Source organism: Arvicanthis niloticus, chromosome 17, assembly GCF_011762505.2.
Source record: "Arvicanthis niloticus isolate mArvNil1 chromosome 17, mArvNil1.pat.X, whole genome shotgun sequence".
NCBI classification, from domain to species: Eukaryota; Metazoa; Chordata; class Mammalia; order Rodentia; family Muridae; genus Arvicanthis; species Arvicanthis niloticus.
In genome coordinates, this window is record NC_047674.1 from 27,959,054 (window position 1) to 27,973,983 (window position 14,930).

A 14,930-nucleotide genomic window follows, 5' to 3' on the forward strand; every position below is an offset into this window, starting at 1 on the left:
GTGTTAAAAATTCAGAGATCTCAAATAATGATCTAGAGAAATGAAGAAGCTAAAGCAAACTCAGCACATGACAAGAAATGAAGAGCAGCATAGAAAGTGCTGAAATGGACACGGAGAGAGCAGAACACAGAAGTAGTTGCCACATCCAAGTCTCTGAAAAGATCAACAAGACTGACAAACTCTGGGTTAAACTGACAAAAAACAGAGAGAAAAGTCAAACTGATAAAATAAAGATGAAAAGCAAATTGTTACCATAGAGCCAATGAAACCCAAAAGATGACAAGAAAATGCTTTATTTTCCAAAGATTGGAAAACAAAGAAATGAATAAACTTCTAAATGTCTACAGTTTACCACAATTACATCTGTAAGATATATAAGCATTTCAATGGGTCCTTAGCAAGCACTGAGACTGGATCAGTGCTCAAGAAGTCCAAGGCAGGACAGACGCAGGCCAGGCTGTTTCCGAATCCCTAAGGAAGATCTGACATCAACTCTCACCACTCCATGTAAAAGAAGGAGACACTACCAGACTCATCCTATAAAGCCAAGATGACCTATAAGCAAAACCCAATGAAGACCGAATAAGAAAGGAGCATTACAGGTCAATTTCTCTAAAGAACATTGGGTGAAAAATTCTCAACAAAATATTTGAACACTGTATTCAAGAATATATTAAGACAACCAAAATTGTCTTATCTCAGGGATGCAGAACTGTGGAAACAAAACATGCAATACATGACATAAACAAACTTCAGGACAGAGCTCAGAATGAGAAAAATCCTGACTCCTGGCACACACCCATTCCAGCACAGGGGAGGCTAAGATGGAAGAATCACTGTGAATCTGCAGCTTATGCTATAGTGAGGCCCCACTTTAGAAAAAAAAAAAAAGTCCTGAAGAAATTTGGAACACAAAACCTAAAACTTCTAAATAGTAAACAAACACTGGGGGTTGTGAACATGTTCTCTAAAACCCGAACTAGACATTTCTCTGATACAGAGTTCCAAGTTCCACCCAACTAAACAGTAAGATGCAAAAGATATAAAAATAAGGAAGAACTCAAAGTACTGCTAATCTCAGACACTTAAAGACCCTGCAGGATATACAATTAACATTTAAAAAAACACAGTAGCTTTCCTACATGACAATCACAAACTCACTGAGAAAGAAACAAGTGTCCAGGAATAAACCTGATGTAGAGCCTACAATGAAAACATGTCACTTAAAAACAACACTACATGGAAAAATCTTCCTGTGCTTAAAAAAGTAATCCAAAACATAAGGAAACAGAAGGTTCTGTGCAGCCAAATCAACCTTCAGGGAAATGAATGGATCTGGCAAATATTAAAACAAGCGCTGAGACCCATACTCAGAAAGGCAAGTACTACATGTCTGTGAGGTGTATTTCACGCTGTTTATCCGTGTGCATCAGTATACGGGTCTATGACATAAAACCAGACAGGGACCACGAGAGGGGAGGCGGCTGATGAGGAGCATTAGCTTACAGTGGTCTTGCTCTTGTGTAAGTGTGCAGGAAGGCTCAGGACCATGTGACAGGAAGAGGAAAGAGGATGACAGGGTGGAAGAGCACAGAGAGAAAGAAGGATGGTGGGAAGGGTGTGGGGCTCAACAACAGCAGCCTATACTTAAAATGTCAGAATGAAACCTGGTGCTTCTAACACTGGACTATGCTCTCTTACTGTTTTGTCAGAAAAGTGAATATAAGGAGCCTTCATACCTTTCTCGCCTCTCTTCTTTCTGGTCCGGTCTATGTGATCCTTAAGCTGGATTCGAACCTGCCTTTCATTGGGCTGATCTCTTATGAAAGGGTGTTTTAAAAGCTGCTCTGTAGAGGGCCGCTGCATGTAATTCTTCACCAGGCAGCCTTCTATAAAGCTGAAAAATTTCTTTGACCTGTGAGAGGAAGTGAAACATACTCTCAAACGTCTATCAGAAAAGTAAAGCTCAAAAATACCAGTGATGAGCTGAGAACCATTTCTGTGACCACACCTGCAGTGCTCACTAACAGTGCACTGCACCAGTCAGGCGTGTCACTGTGGTGACACCTGCAGTGCACACTAATAATGTACCACACACAGCTATAAAAGCAGTCAGGTTTAAAGAAACAGCTTAAGTCCAATGGTACTCATTAACCACTACATCATGGAACAGAGAAAGGGGAGGCGCACAGATGAGCAAGGGGCCTGCCTCAGTGGGCAAATGCAGGACCTCTACTGACGCTTCAGCCAGCCTTACACGAGCTCGATTCATTAGGTCCCGGAGTTTCATGAACAAAGGCAGAAATGGCAGGTTTTACTTTGTGTGTGCATGGTGGGGATGAGGGACTCTTGCCATCCTCATTTGTGCCACAGATACTTTTAGAGCTTTGTCCTTTTCTCATTCCCAGCCCAGTGCATGCAGTCTCATATATTGCCCTACCACTGGTTGGTACATTTTTAAAAGCATCATTACCATATCTGCAACCCATCCTACCCCAGAAAGGATCTTGCTCTATTACCCAGAATGCTTTAAACTCCTAGGTTCAAATGGTTCTCCTACTATAGTCATAATTATAAGTCATGGGGCCTGTAAACATGCACCATGGCCCCAGACACCCTTCTTCATCAATGTTAAAATCTATTATCGAGGACTTTCAACACATTTTTGCCATTTTAGTAGGAAAATGTTCTGCAACATATTACACTTAAAAGATGTATAAACCTTAAACATTAAAGCATAACCTTTTCTTCATATAATGGGGCTTTCAGAAGCTGCTTGTTATTAGTGTCTAATCAAATACGATGTATCAAGAACAACAACATAAAGAAATCAATGAACTGTTTAAGGGTGCTTGCTAGCTTTGTAGTACTGTAGTTTGGGTGGCCAGAATTGTATTCCTGAACAAAGTGAAACTATAGGGGTAAGGAGAGAAGGAAAGAAAGGGATCGAAAAGGGGGAGGGGGAAGGGAGGGGGAAGGGAGGAGGAGAGGGGAAGGGAAGGAAGGGGGAGGTGGGGAGGGCAGAAAATCCATACATGGCTTACCATTTTTTTGACTTCAGCCTGGGAGGAGGGTTTCTGGGGATGAGAAACAGCGCTCTCATTGGATGCATGTCACAGAGAGCTGGGAAAGAAGACGGCTCTGTCAGTAAGGCACACATTTACTCTCTCTTGACCTCTGGAGTTCATATACAAGTAACTTCATTCACAAATAATTGCCATGAATGTCAAGCAGCTGAGAAATCTAGTTACAAACTGTAGAAATTTACCTTACCTTGAATTTACAATTTAAAATTTAAAATTGTAATTTAAAAATAGTAAAATATAAGAAGATCAAAAATATACAACTTCGAATGAATACTGGAAAGTTTTCATAAATCAAAGATATATATTAATTCAAATTTAAAAGAAAAAAATTAAGTTTTTAAATCACCTTTACGATTATAATGAAAATTGCTGTTTCTATAAGGCTGGTCTAAAGATCAGAACAGCTTTGTAAAGGTCTTTAGTGTTTGAACGGTAGCAATGCCTAAATACAGTGCATGGTTTCAAACGGAACCAGCGCTCAAATGCAGCACACACATTCAGAGCCTCAGCCAGATTCAATGCCTAAACACACTGCTCACATTCAGAGGACCCATGCATTGCTGTCTGTTACTCCAGCTCCTATCAGGAGCAAAGAGGAAAGCTGAGTGTAAATGGAGGTGCTGACCTCAGTGCACTTACTGTCTGTTTACATAACTCACTCCAAGAAAGGGGAGTTCAGCAGACATACACACTGGCATGTCACAGCAGATGAGGCACAAGCTCAGGGGACACTTGTAAGGCAGCTGGGAATGGGGACTAGACTAGCAGACACCAGTATCCCTGTGTGAAAGGAAACTGATACAAATGACCCAGCAATATGCCACTGTCTCAATACTATGTAAGGAAACGCATGGGCACAGTACTCTCCTCGGTGGACACCCACTTCTGCACGGTAACTGATTCTTAACTGTCGGCATCGGTCCGCTCATTCAGCACACATTCATTCACAGCTCTCGCGGACAGGCCAGGAGAAATGCTGAGCCTGTTTGCTTTCCTTACTATTCTTCTACATTTCTATCACAACCCTAATCAAAGATCAATTTTATGATTGATCAACTTACTGAATTAATCCAAAGTAAATCCAAGTCAAATCTTCAAAGAAAATTCCATAAATAAAAGGCAATTTCTAAATTTGTAAATTCAAAATAAGAAATAAAAGATGAGGGACCCATTTCAATCAATATTCTTTAAATGCAAAGAAAAAATAGCTCGTATTAATTTCAGATGCTCCATGTGAATATGCTAGAGATCTAGAGAGCTCCGAAAGGAATGCTGGTCACCAAGAGTTCCCTGTACATCTGCAGCCACCCTTGATGATGGGTCTTTCATCCACTCACTCAACCATGCCTGCTTCTGCCCAGTGTCCTTGGGTTCTTACAGGTAATCAGTTTATACAGAACAAATGAGCTCAAAAGGAAGGACGATACTCACGAGGAGCCCCTTCTGCCATCTCGATGGCCGTGATGCCACAAGACCAGAGGTCACTCTGCAAAAACAAAAGGGAATGTTCCAGATGCCTAGTTTTATTTCTACACAGTCATACAAATGAAATAAAAGCATCCTTCAGGTAAAAAAACAAAAACAAATCTTGCTAGGAAGTTATTACCTTTCCAGGCCTAGGGATTGTTTTTATTTACTTAAGCATGATATGATTTTGATAATGTTGAAAAGTTCTTCAATTTTTATGTATGTATTAAGGAGTAGAAAAATCAGAGTCTGCAATACATATTTAAATAATTCAAATTAGAAAAAAATCCCCATGTAGCAATGGTTTAAATTAATCCTCATTAATTGGATACTGAAATATCCAACAAATACTGAAATATACAGGGAACAGTTAAAGTATGAACTCAATTTTAACACCACTAACAGGTACAACAACCACTAAAGCAAAAGTTTTGGGTTTACTGACAAATAAAACAGCACAGTCAAGCTGATTCAGATAAATTAAATATGGGTTTTATTCCTGGATAAAAAGGTGCACTATGGTTTCAAGTCCCTAGAGGTCACTGTATAACCACTTCAATTTATTTGTCTACGAGAAATCATAAAATTCTTTACACAAAAATGCCCAGTGATGGCCATAAGGGCTGGGGCCTCTTACTCTGTAGTCATAAGTGGCGTCTGGGTTCTCGTCGCAGGCGATGACCTCCGGAGCCATCCAGTAGGGTGTGCCTATGAACGTGTTTCTCCGTCCAACCGTCCTGTCCAACTGAGCGCTTACACCAAAATCAACTACAGAACAAAGAGCAAGAAAAAGTGGAGCACAATTAACAAAGAAGAAAAAGAAAGTCTACGAGGAGCTGCCACCATAAACACAGCAGCGTGGCTCTGTCAGCTGCAAGCCAGTCTGGGAGGCAGTACTGGGAAGGACTGCCCTGCCCCTCAGAGCAGCAACCTCAAAGCTGAAGCACAAGAGCCTGGGGCAGTCCAGAAGTGCTAGGAGGCCAGCCTGGACTGCCTAGGGGCAGGCAGAGGGCCTACAGCAGGGCTAGACGCTCACACACAGCACTGTACTAAATAAAGAGACTCACAAATGCAGATTGGGCAGTGAGATGGCTCAGTAGATGAGGAACTTAAGAGGAACCCACTGTACGGCATGAGGGCTTGAGGTCAGTCCCTGGAGCGTACATGAAGGCGGGTGCAAAGATCAGACTTCACAGATGTTCTCTGACTTCCATTATGTGTTCTGGACACATGCATGCTCGCGCACACACACCCCAAAACAAATACACCCACAATAAACATTCTCCAGAACAGCTGGGATGTGATTGCCCTTTCAGAACAACTTCCACTTTCCATGAATTTAATGATGATGGTTAGCTAGAAGAAAGTCATGACTGGAGGGAGGCAGGGTCAGCAGAAAGCACACCTGGATCTTTGCCCATCAGCACATGCCACTATCATCACAGCCCACAGGCTGCCATGAGCCCATCAGGAGGGTACACAGCTCACACATATGGGTCTACAAACTGCTAGACAGTTGGCAGGGTTCACGCTTTCCACCTACGTCCAGAACAAGCTCAGGAAACAGTTGGCTTACTTGTTGATTGTTCCTCAGCACACAGACAACCAAGTCAGGACAAAAAACCTAACTAAGCTTTCCAGTACCATGGCCAGAAAAGACTGGGGGTATCAGTCTCATGGCACAAGGTCAAGGCATGGAAATGCCAGAGCCAGGACAGCGTGAGTGTCCCAGGTTACCCTGAGGAGACTTCCTTGTGGGCAGAGCATCTACAGATAACCAGGTAGCAGAGGCACTGCAGAAGAGAGCAGTGATCTTTAATAAAAGTTAGTGCTGATTGTGCTTAAAATGTAAGAGCATAAAAGTAAAATGGGGACAAGTTCAGGTGTAGCTTGGGGAGACAGGGAATGTGTCGGAGTCATTAGAAAGCCATCTGCAGGAAATGCCACCCATGACGGCATTCACTGAAGAATGTCCAAGCACCATATGAAAATACACCAGGGACTAAAGCAATCCTGGCCGCTGTGCTCCCAGAATATTCTGGTAAAAGGGACTATTCTCTTCTATTTGAGAAATGCCATATAATATCAATTATAAATTTTATAAATTATCGAGAGCACTATAGGAGGGAAGGCAGGGGTCCAAGGCAGATCAGAGGGCCAAAGGAAAATGAGGACATGAACTCCCAATGGAGAACAGGATATGCAAAGAAGTAACAGAAAACAACATTATGTCAGCAAGTACCTGAAAACGCCCGGCTTACTTTTTATGACTTTATTCTTTATTCTATTACTAAAAAATAACTTCATATAATTCCCATATTGTAACATAGGCTAGAAGTGAAGAGTTCAGATGATGGAGCAGGAGAGTTGCAGCCATCAGATCCCACACTTCTTATAAAGCAAAGCAAGAAGTCTGAATCTTCTTGAAATAGAAGAGAGTCATTGGGGGGTGTCTGTCTCTCTGTCTCTGTCTCTCTGTATGCCTGTCTCTGTCCCTGTGTGCCTATCTCTCTCTCCCTACTCCTCCCTCTCTCTCTTACTCTTCCCCCTCTTCTTCCTCCTCCTCCTCTTCCTTCTCTTCCTCCTCCTCCTCCTCCTACCCCACCCCCCTGAACTTCATACCCCAGGCTGGCTTCAAACTCAAAATTTTTTTCCTTCAGCCTCCAATGTCCTAGTAGTACACTATGTTAGGCACCACTAAGGTTAGTGTTTACATAAGAAAGTCTGAATTTTAAGTTAGTGTAGGGCAAAAAATATACCTCAGTCATGAATTCCTGAGTTTGGGCCTCATCAGTCCCCCAACCCCAAGCTAAAACAAAACCTTTTAAACTCCGTTTAGCTGCTGTATCTGGACAGAATAGACTACAGAAGCATGGGACAGAGGAGGTTGCGGCTAGCTAAGCAATAAGCCAGTCCTCTTATCATTCAGGGGAGAAGAAAAAGCAAACGTTAACAGGATGAACTCTTAGCTACATGTTAAAGGGGCACGGCAAGCTGCCCACCAGTACCAGGACGGTTCATCAGGCCATGCACACACCGGCCACGTACCGAGTTTCACCTCTGCATTCTCAGTCAGCAGCACATTCTGGCCCTTGATATCTCGGTGAATTACATGGTGAATATGGAGATGTGCCAATCCCTGAAAAGAAAAGTAGATCTGAGTCTCAGTTCTCTGTCCCTATAAATAGACAGCCAGGAGCATCCTTTTATAATAAGGTACACACATGGGCCAAATTTTTGTAAATCCACATTTAGAACATAAAATTTACCCTTGGCACATTCCCAGGAAGGCACCGTCAGCCTTGCCACACATACAGAGAGCAGTGAGCTGGGCTTTCCCTCTGGGATGATCGTAACCACGTTAAGCTGCGCCTATGACACAGCTTTAGACTGCCATCTGTGGGTTTTCTGCTATAATTTGTGCTATTTGTGTTCAGGACGGCTCCTTTCCCACACCAAATGTCTATCTTTCAGTGGGTAACCCTGTGAACTTATTTGAGCTAGACTCATCCCAGAGGAACAGCAAAGATTTAGCAAGGGCCTTAAAATTTGGCTCTTCAAATGCAGGCTTGTGTTAAGTGCTGCTATATCTTGCTTCTGTCCAAGTGTAAAATAATTCTGTCACCAGAACAGCCTCATGTAGAAATAAAATGTCTTTCTTCCTAGGCAAACAACCACTCCTGGCACATGCACTTTTGATGCCCTGCCCTGTATCTAGAATGAGGCCAGCAGCATCTTCCAAGAGATGGTGGAGAAACGCATCCACCTGTGACGTAAACACAGCAATGCACCACTGGACAACTCACCAGCTGTGATGTAATGCAGCAATGCAGCCCGCTGCACAACTCATTCACCTTTCTCCTCCTGACCAGAGAAGCTACACTCCAGAACACATCTTAGGACACAGCAACCCATTTATTCTGAAATGCCTCCCGCAACACTGAAAGGGTAGGGTACTTGTAAGGGGCTTGATTTTTCTAAATAAATAAATGAATGAATGAATGAATGAATGAATGAATAAGGGGCGGGGACTGTGGTGCTGGAGGCTGGTGGAGCCTTGTAGCCCAGAGGTTACAAGGTTACCCCTGGCTGTAAACTTGAAAGCCTCCTGCCTCAGCTGCCAGAGCACTGGGCTCACAGGCTTATGCTCTCAAGTTTAACATATATGAATTAGCAACAATTGCTCTAGATCACTTCTTTTTCAAGCACAGTGGGTTCTGAATTCACTTACTAATCTGTCAGTGAAACAGAAGATAGATTATGTGATACCTATCTATTCCTCATCATACCAGAAGACTTCATAAGGGTGCAGCACTATACCAGAAGACTGCATGTGTAGCATCAAGCGCTGAAAGAGCAAACGGAAGCCACTTGGTTCTTACAGAGTCTCATCGTCCACCACTCCAGTTCACTTCTGTTTTCCTAACTTGCATGAACTTCCTCTTTACCCTTTGTCATCTTCTGACAACTGAGCAGCCCTGTCTTCTCAGACAGTTTTGGCTTGTGTGCAATCTGCACCCTTCCAGCAGAAGTGTGTGAAGTCATGCCCAATTCTCAGTCCATACTGTGTACGGATTGCTGCTTCCACTCAGGGAACAGATTATAACACAGCTACCTTAGACTAGACAAAAGAGCAAAAATGAATACATTTCCCTTATGTGCAGTAAGTTCCTTGGGATCCAGCCCTGAACTAAGGCCATAATTATTCCTCCTGGATATAGATGCCAAGTCCACATCAACTCAGGAAACAGCCTGTTCTAAATCAACTGGAAGTGGTTTTCTTTTCAGCTTATCTTCCTTGACTTATGTGACAAAAAAGCTGTCAAACTGCCCTTCAATGCTGGCGATGTAAAGTCCTGACTTCTCTCTCATCTTCGGTACAAAACAGTGCTTTCTACCACAAGGAGAAAATTGGCTCAGAACGTGCACAGGAAATAGGCAGGAAGGACAGAGGGGCTTTGCCAGTGAGCCCTGTGCCCCTCACTACTCAGTAGACCAGCCCAAAAGAGTATCTGAGGCAGGGGTGGTCTGTATACTTAGGACCCTTGCCTAGAGGGATGAGAAGAGGCTTTTCCATATAGAAAGCAGCCACGTCCAGCAATGTCTGAGGACCTGAAAGACTCACTGGGTTCGCTTGCTCTTTCTATCAACACCAACACATAGCAACTCCTCAGACAAACACCAGCACATAACCTGGGTGTTTTTTTGTTTTGAACTAAAACTCTGCCACAGAGAATTTCTACTACAGACAGTTCATGGGTGGAGAAGGTTCTTATTAAAGATGCTCACTAAGATGGAAACAATCGGCAGCATTTCAAAAGAATGCCATTTGCCACCACAATGACTAGAGCTACAAGCAACTTAGGCTTCTCTTCAATGTTCCTGAGGTCAATGTTAACAAAATGCTAAAATAAACACATTACACTTGACAGGTAACCTGTTCTCCCCAGCTTTATGGAAGCAGGCAATCATCTTTGATAGCTAAGATACATCCTAAGTCTAGAAAACTGTGCTAAAAGCACCAATATCTTGTATCTACCTGGAGTGGTACTCTACCCTGAAATTGCAGCACACAAGAAGCCAAAGCAAAAGCCCACAAAAAACCTATAAAAAGGTTTGTCTACTTTCAAACAGAGAACGGCCATCAGCCAGCCTCCTCGAACCCGTGCCTCGCCAGCTCTGGGATTCAGCCTTTACTTGCTGCTGAACCCTGCTGAACTCTGCCTATCATCACTGAGCCCTCAGAACAGCAGCTTCTCCCTTTTAGATCCAACTCTCTGTAAGATCTATAAAAGGTAGGCACCTGATACTTAGTGAGGACATGCGTGAGGGATTATGGGTTCTTCTACCATCAGACTCCCTACCTGAAAAAGACTTCCTATTCTTTCAGGTGTGATGGCCTCACACCTGAAAGAATGTACTTAGTGGCTAAAACTCGGCAGCTTAGAAACTTGCTCTGAGCTGTTAGCCAGCTCTGCAATCAGCTGTAAACAGCTTCAGCCAAAGCCACCAAAGGTCTGGAAACCAGCACTCAGTACTGTGAGCACTGCTCTGCCGCCTCTGCAGAGCTACCCCAGACACAGCAGTGCAAGCTCATTATTCCTCATAGGAGATGCTGCTGGGCACCATAACAGCCACAGATTGATTCAGAGAGCCTCAGCTGCCCTGAGGGACTGGAGACTGGGTACAGGAGCATCCCAACCTCTTCCACACGAAGCATGACATCTGCACATGAGCCACACAGGTCCTCCCTCGTGAGGTCACATTCACAGATCTAGGACAGTTTGGCTGCTGTAACACATGCCTTATGAAGTAACAGCAAGGGGAGGCTGTACATTCTATACACGGTCTCCAAACCACACAGGCCAACATCTTGGGTCTTCAGAGTTGAAAGTATCAAACTATGATGTAGAATAAACTACTAACAATGTATAGAAAATACATGGCTATCAAAAGAGATGATTATCTGTATATAGAGAGAAAACACAAGACAAGCTGAGGATTCCAAATGGGAGCATAAGATCGGAGCACAGCACAGGTCGTGCCTGCTTTTCTTACCCTGAGGATTTCCCTGGAGATGTAAGCAATCCAGTCTTCTTTGAGTGTGTTCCCTTTGGTGTTCTTCACAAGGTCTGTGATGGACCCAGCCCCACAAAACTCCATAACAAGCTACAAGGCAGACAAGACAGGTTATAACAACCACATCCCAGGACTGAGCACGTATCCAAACTAGGTCACACAACCCTGGTACCTTACAAGCCACCCGGGCATATGCAAGATCATGTTGGAAGCATCCAAGTAACAACAGTTTGCTTTATAAAAGTGTATTCCCTGAGGCCGTGTCATCCCGTTCTGTGGCACTTGCCTGGGTGGCAATTCTGACGTGTTTCTTCCCTCCCTCTCAAGGCAATCACTTTGGTGGTCATCGCTACCAAATTATTAGAAATCCGTATTCTAGAAATTCTTCCTGACCATGTGCTCTTTTCATACACTATGGTCTTGAAGTCATTTCATAATATTTCCCATTAACTGAGTCTAAGTCAAAGGGGAAATGATACTTTTAAACCACTACACAGTTTTGCCGATACGTACCTGAACTATCTAAATATGATAACTACAGTTGAAGACTTCCTAGAAAATGAACTGTTCCAAAACTTCAATTATGACCAGAGTTAAGGAATAAAAATAGGAATAACTGTCTCGTCTCTATCTCTGCAGTCCCTGTGTTACCCACCTCCATCCTCTTTCTCTTTCCCTCTCTCTAGCTTGTGTGTCTGTGCGTTTGCTGGAATGTGATCAAGTCCCACAGGCTCCTGTGATTGTCCTCTGCTGCTGGTGCTGTCTAACAAGGTCATGTAATGTTTAGGAAGTGGAGTCTCGGTGGAGGAAATGTGTCACTGCTGGCAGGTGCTGGCTGGCACTGGCAGGCCCCACTTCCTGTCTGCTGTGCTTCAGGACTGCTTATGCTGTGTGAGGAGCAGCCTCACACTCCTGGTGGCCATGACTCCTCTCTGAGGGGCTCTGCCATGTAAGCCAGAATAAAGCCCTTCTCCTCTCATTTGCTTCTGTCAGTGTTTTAACACAGTAACAGGAACTAAGCTAACTCAGTCTGTGTGTGCTAAGCCTGAACTCAAGCACATTCTCATCTGTGTTTTTATTTATTTTACAGTGTACATGTATACACACATGTGTGTGAAGGAGACAGGACCAACTCAAGTCTCATTCCTCAGGTACTTTCCACTTTCTGTTTTTTTTTTGTTTTTTTGTTTTTTTGTTTGTTTGTTTGGTTGGTTGGTTGGTTGGTTTTTTTGGTTTGGTTGGGTTTTTTGGACAATCTCTGTGTGCAATTTTATGTATCGTTAAGGAGTTCTAGAACCCCAAAATATAAAACAAACAAACAGAATTCCAGTGTGTATATACATACTGCATTGTCTATTTCTCTGCCCACAGGTATGCCAGCAGTCTGGCTACATAATGTGGCCACATGTGTGCAGGTATCTGATGTATCACTCTGATCTGATGTATCACTCAGGTACCTAACATGGTATAGCTAGATCATACGGTATCTCTACTTTTAGGGTTTTTTTAAAGGAACCTCCACATGGCTAAACAATTTACATTTCACAAGCAGGGGGTGTGAGCTGTCCTCACATCCTCACCGGCATTTGCAACTGCTTCTCCTCCCCCCCCCACACCTCCCTCCCCATACTATAGACTAGCTTCTTCTTGTTTCCTCTGTTATGCAGAACCTTTTAACCTTATCCGATCCCATCTGCCAACTGCTGATATTACTGCCTGAACTCATGGAGTCCTTTCAAGAAAACCTATAACTGTACCGCAGCGTTTGCCCTACGTTGTCCTCTAACAGATTCAGATCCTACATTAAGACCTCTGATCTATTATAAACTACCTCTGTACATTATGAGAGACAGCAGTCTAGCTCCATCCCCGAGCCATCCATCTGCATAGACGCTGTTCTCCACTGTAAGCTTCTGGCAGACATCTTTGTCACTACTCAGTAGCTATGACTGTGTAGCAGGTTTGCTTCTGGGTCTACCTATTGCTGGCCTTTATGAACCTCTTTCATGTCAGCACCAAGCTGCTAACACTTCCTACATTAACCTAAAGGTTGAATGTCAGTTCAAGAAATTCCCATAGCATTTACTATTCATAATAAACTATCATTAATGTTCCTAATGAATGACTGTCAACACTTTAGTGTGAAACAGAGAGAGAAATTGATTGATTCATCTTTCTATGAAGAGCTTCCTGTCAGATGGCAGCCCATTCCTGATCTCTTTGCTACAGTACAGACACAGGGTAAGAAAGCTGCTGCCGTCTGTCTTTGTTTCTTCCCTCCTCTGTGAGCTCCCTGTGAAGCTCAATTCCCTTATCGTGACAACAGACAGGACACACACCAAAGGCTGGCAAATATCTACCTACCCAGAGTTGGTCATCATGTCCTGGAGGGCTCTTCTTAATGAAAGCACCATAGTATGTGGCAATATTTCTATGATGAGAATACTTTTTCAGCATATTTATCTCCAGTTTGATTTCTTCCTCTTCATCCTTAGGAAAAAATAACAAAACATGTGAGTCTTGACCAACTTGGTTCCTCCCATCCACGCCAGTGAAAGCGACAGAGTGAGCACTCTTCATCCACAGCTCGCCCTTCTGAGTATGACCACAGGAGAAAGGAGATAACAAGTCTGATAATCAGCAGGACTGACCAACAGAGTCCCAGATGCTCCTCACTACCTGTGACCTCAGGCTGTCTACTTACTTCTCAGAGTGGCAATTGGCTTACATCAAACAACACCACATATATAAAGATAATGTGACTGATACTATTTCAATTAATCATTTTTTAAAAAGCCATTTCTTCTTTAGGAAACAATTATGACTATATTTAAAACAAGAGAAGTTTTACAAAGTGTTGGACAGATGACAACACATGACTTTAGGGACAGTGTACAAGGTTCCGTTCAGGTGAGGCCAGCAGGTAAGGGGACGGAGGATGGGAGAGCCCATGTGATAAGATGGGAAGAGGAAAAGGAAGGAAAGAGAAGGACACACAGGCACGAAACTTCATCCTGTGAATGACAAGGGCTGAGAAGCTGCAGCCTCTGTCTCTGCTATACATGAGGGGAAAAAACCACACCCACTAGCGTGGGCACTTTACTCTGCTGCCTACTGCAGACACTGACAAACTTCCTGTGAGAGGGCAGGTCAGAAAGATCTCCAAGTACCATCTGAATAAAGAAAAATCAGAATTAAAGTGAGAAAAAAAAGTGTGTATGTGCATGGGCATGTACACACACACAAACACACACACACATACACACACACACACACACACACACACACACACACACACACGACACAATCAGCCTTGAAGTAGGAAAGCACAGTGTACGTTGTCAGCAAAAACTCCTGAGCATATCTCTAGAATTCCTCATACACTCACTTCACTGCTGCAAGCCCCTTGGACTTCTGTGTGAACACACTCAGTCCATATTGACATTTCTCCCTCTCCTGGGAGATTTGGGATTTCTGAGTAATACACAGATGTGTGCACATGCTTGTACAAAACAGCATTTAACTTGGCCAATATAAAAAAACTGCCTTGATTTGAATCTTTCCTCCACAGGAACTTTATACTAAACAGAAAGGAGTGGTGATTAGAAGAAACAGAAAGAGCACATTCCTAACAAAACTAAGAATACTGAACTTATAGAAAGGCTTTAATTGTGTCTTCCATCTGAACAGGTTAGTGTGGATTAATACAGGTAAGACAAGAGAAGGTGGTGAATCTATTGGCAAAGACCAAAGGGACCTGCTTACAAAGCCATCTAAAGCTGCTCCTGGAACACATGC

At 43.2% G+C, this 14,930-nt stretch overlaps 1 protein-coding gene across 29 annotated transcripts in view; it reads right to left on the reverse strand.

The window, feature by feature from the left end:
- The window catches only part of Map4k4 (mitogen-activated protein kinase kinase kinase kinase 4), a 127,081-nt gene that overhangs the window by 38,432 nt on the left and 73,719 nt on the right, over positions 1-14,930 (reverse strand). For all 29 annotated transcript variants that reach the window (XM_076915007.1, XM_034521121.2, XM_076914988.1 and 26 more), the window contains exons 4-10: positions 13,497-13,622; positions 11,112-11,222; positions 7,602-7,692; positions 5,191-5,321; positions 4,518-4,572; positions 3,045-3,123; positions 1,740-1,915 (exon numbers count right to left, since the gene is read on the reverse strand). In XM_076915007.1, the coding sequence (XP_076771122.1) occupies positions 1,740-1,915; positions 3,045-3,123; positions 4,518-4,572; positions 5,191-5,321; positions 7,602-7,692; positions 11,112-11,222; positions 13,497-13,622 (769 nt within the window). The remainder of the gene's footprint in view (positions 1-1,739; positions 1,916-3,044; positions 3,124-4,517; positions 4,573-5,190; positions 5,322-7,601; positions 7,693-11,111; positions 11,223-13,496; positions 13,623-14,930) is intronic.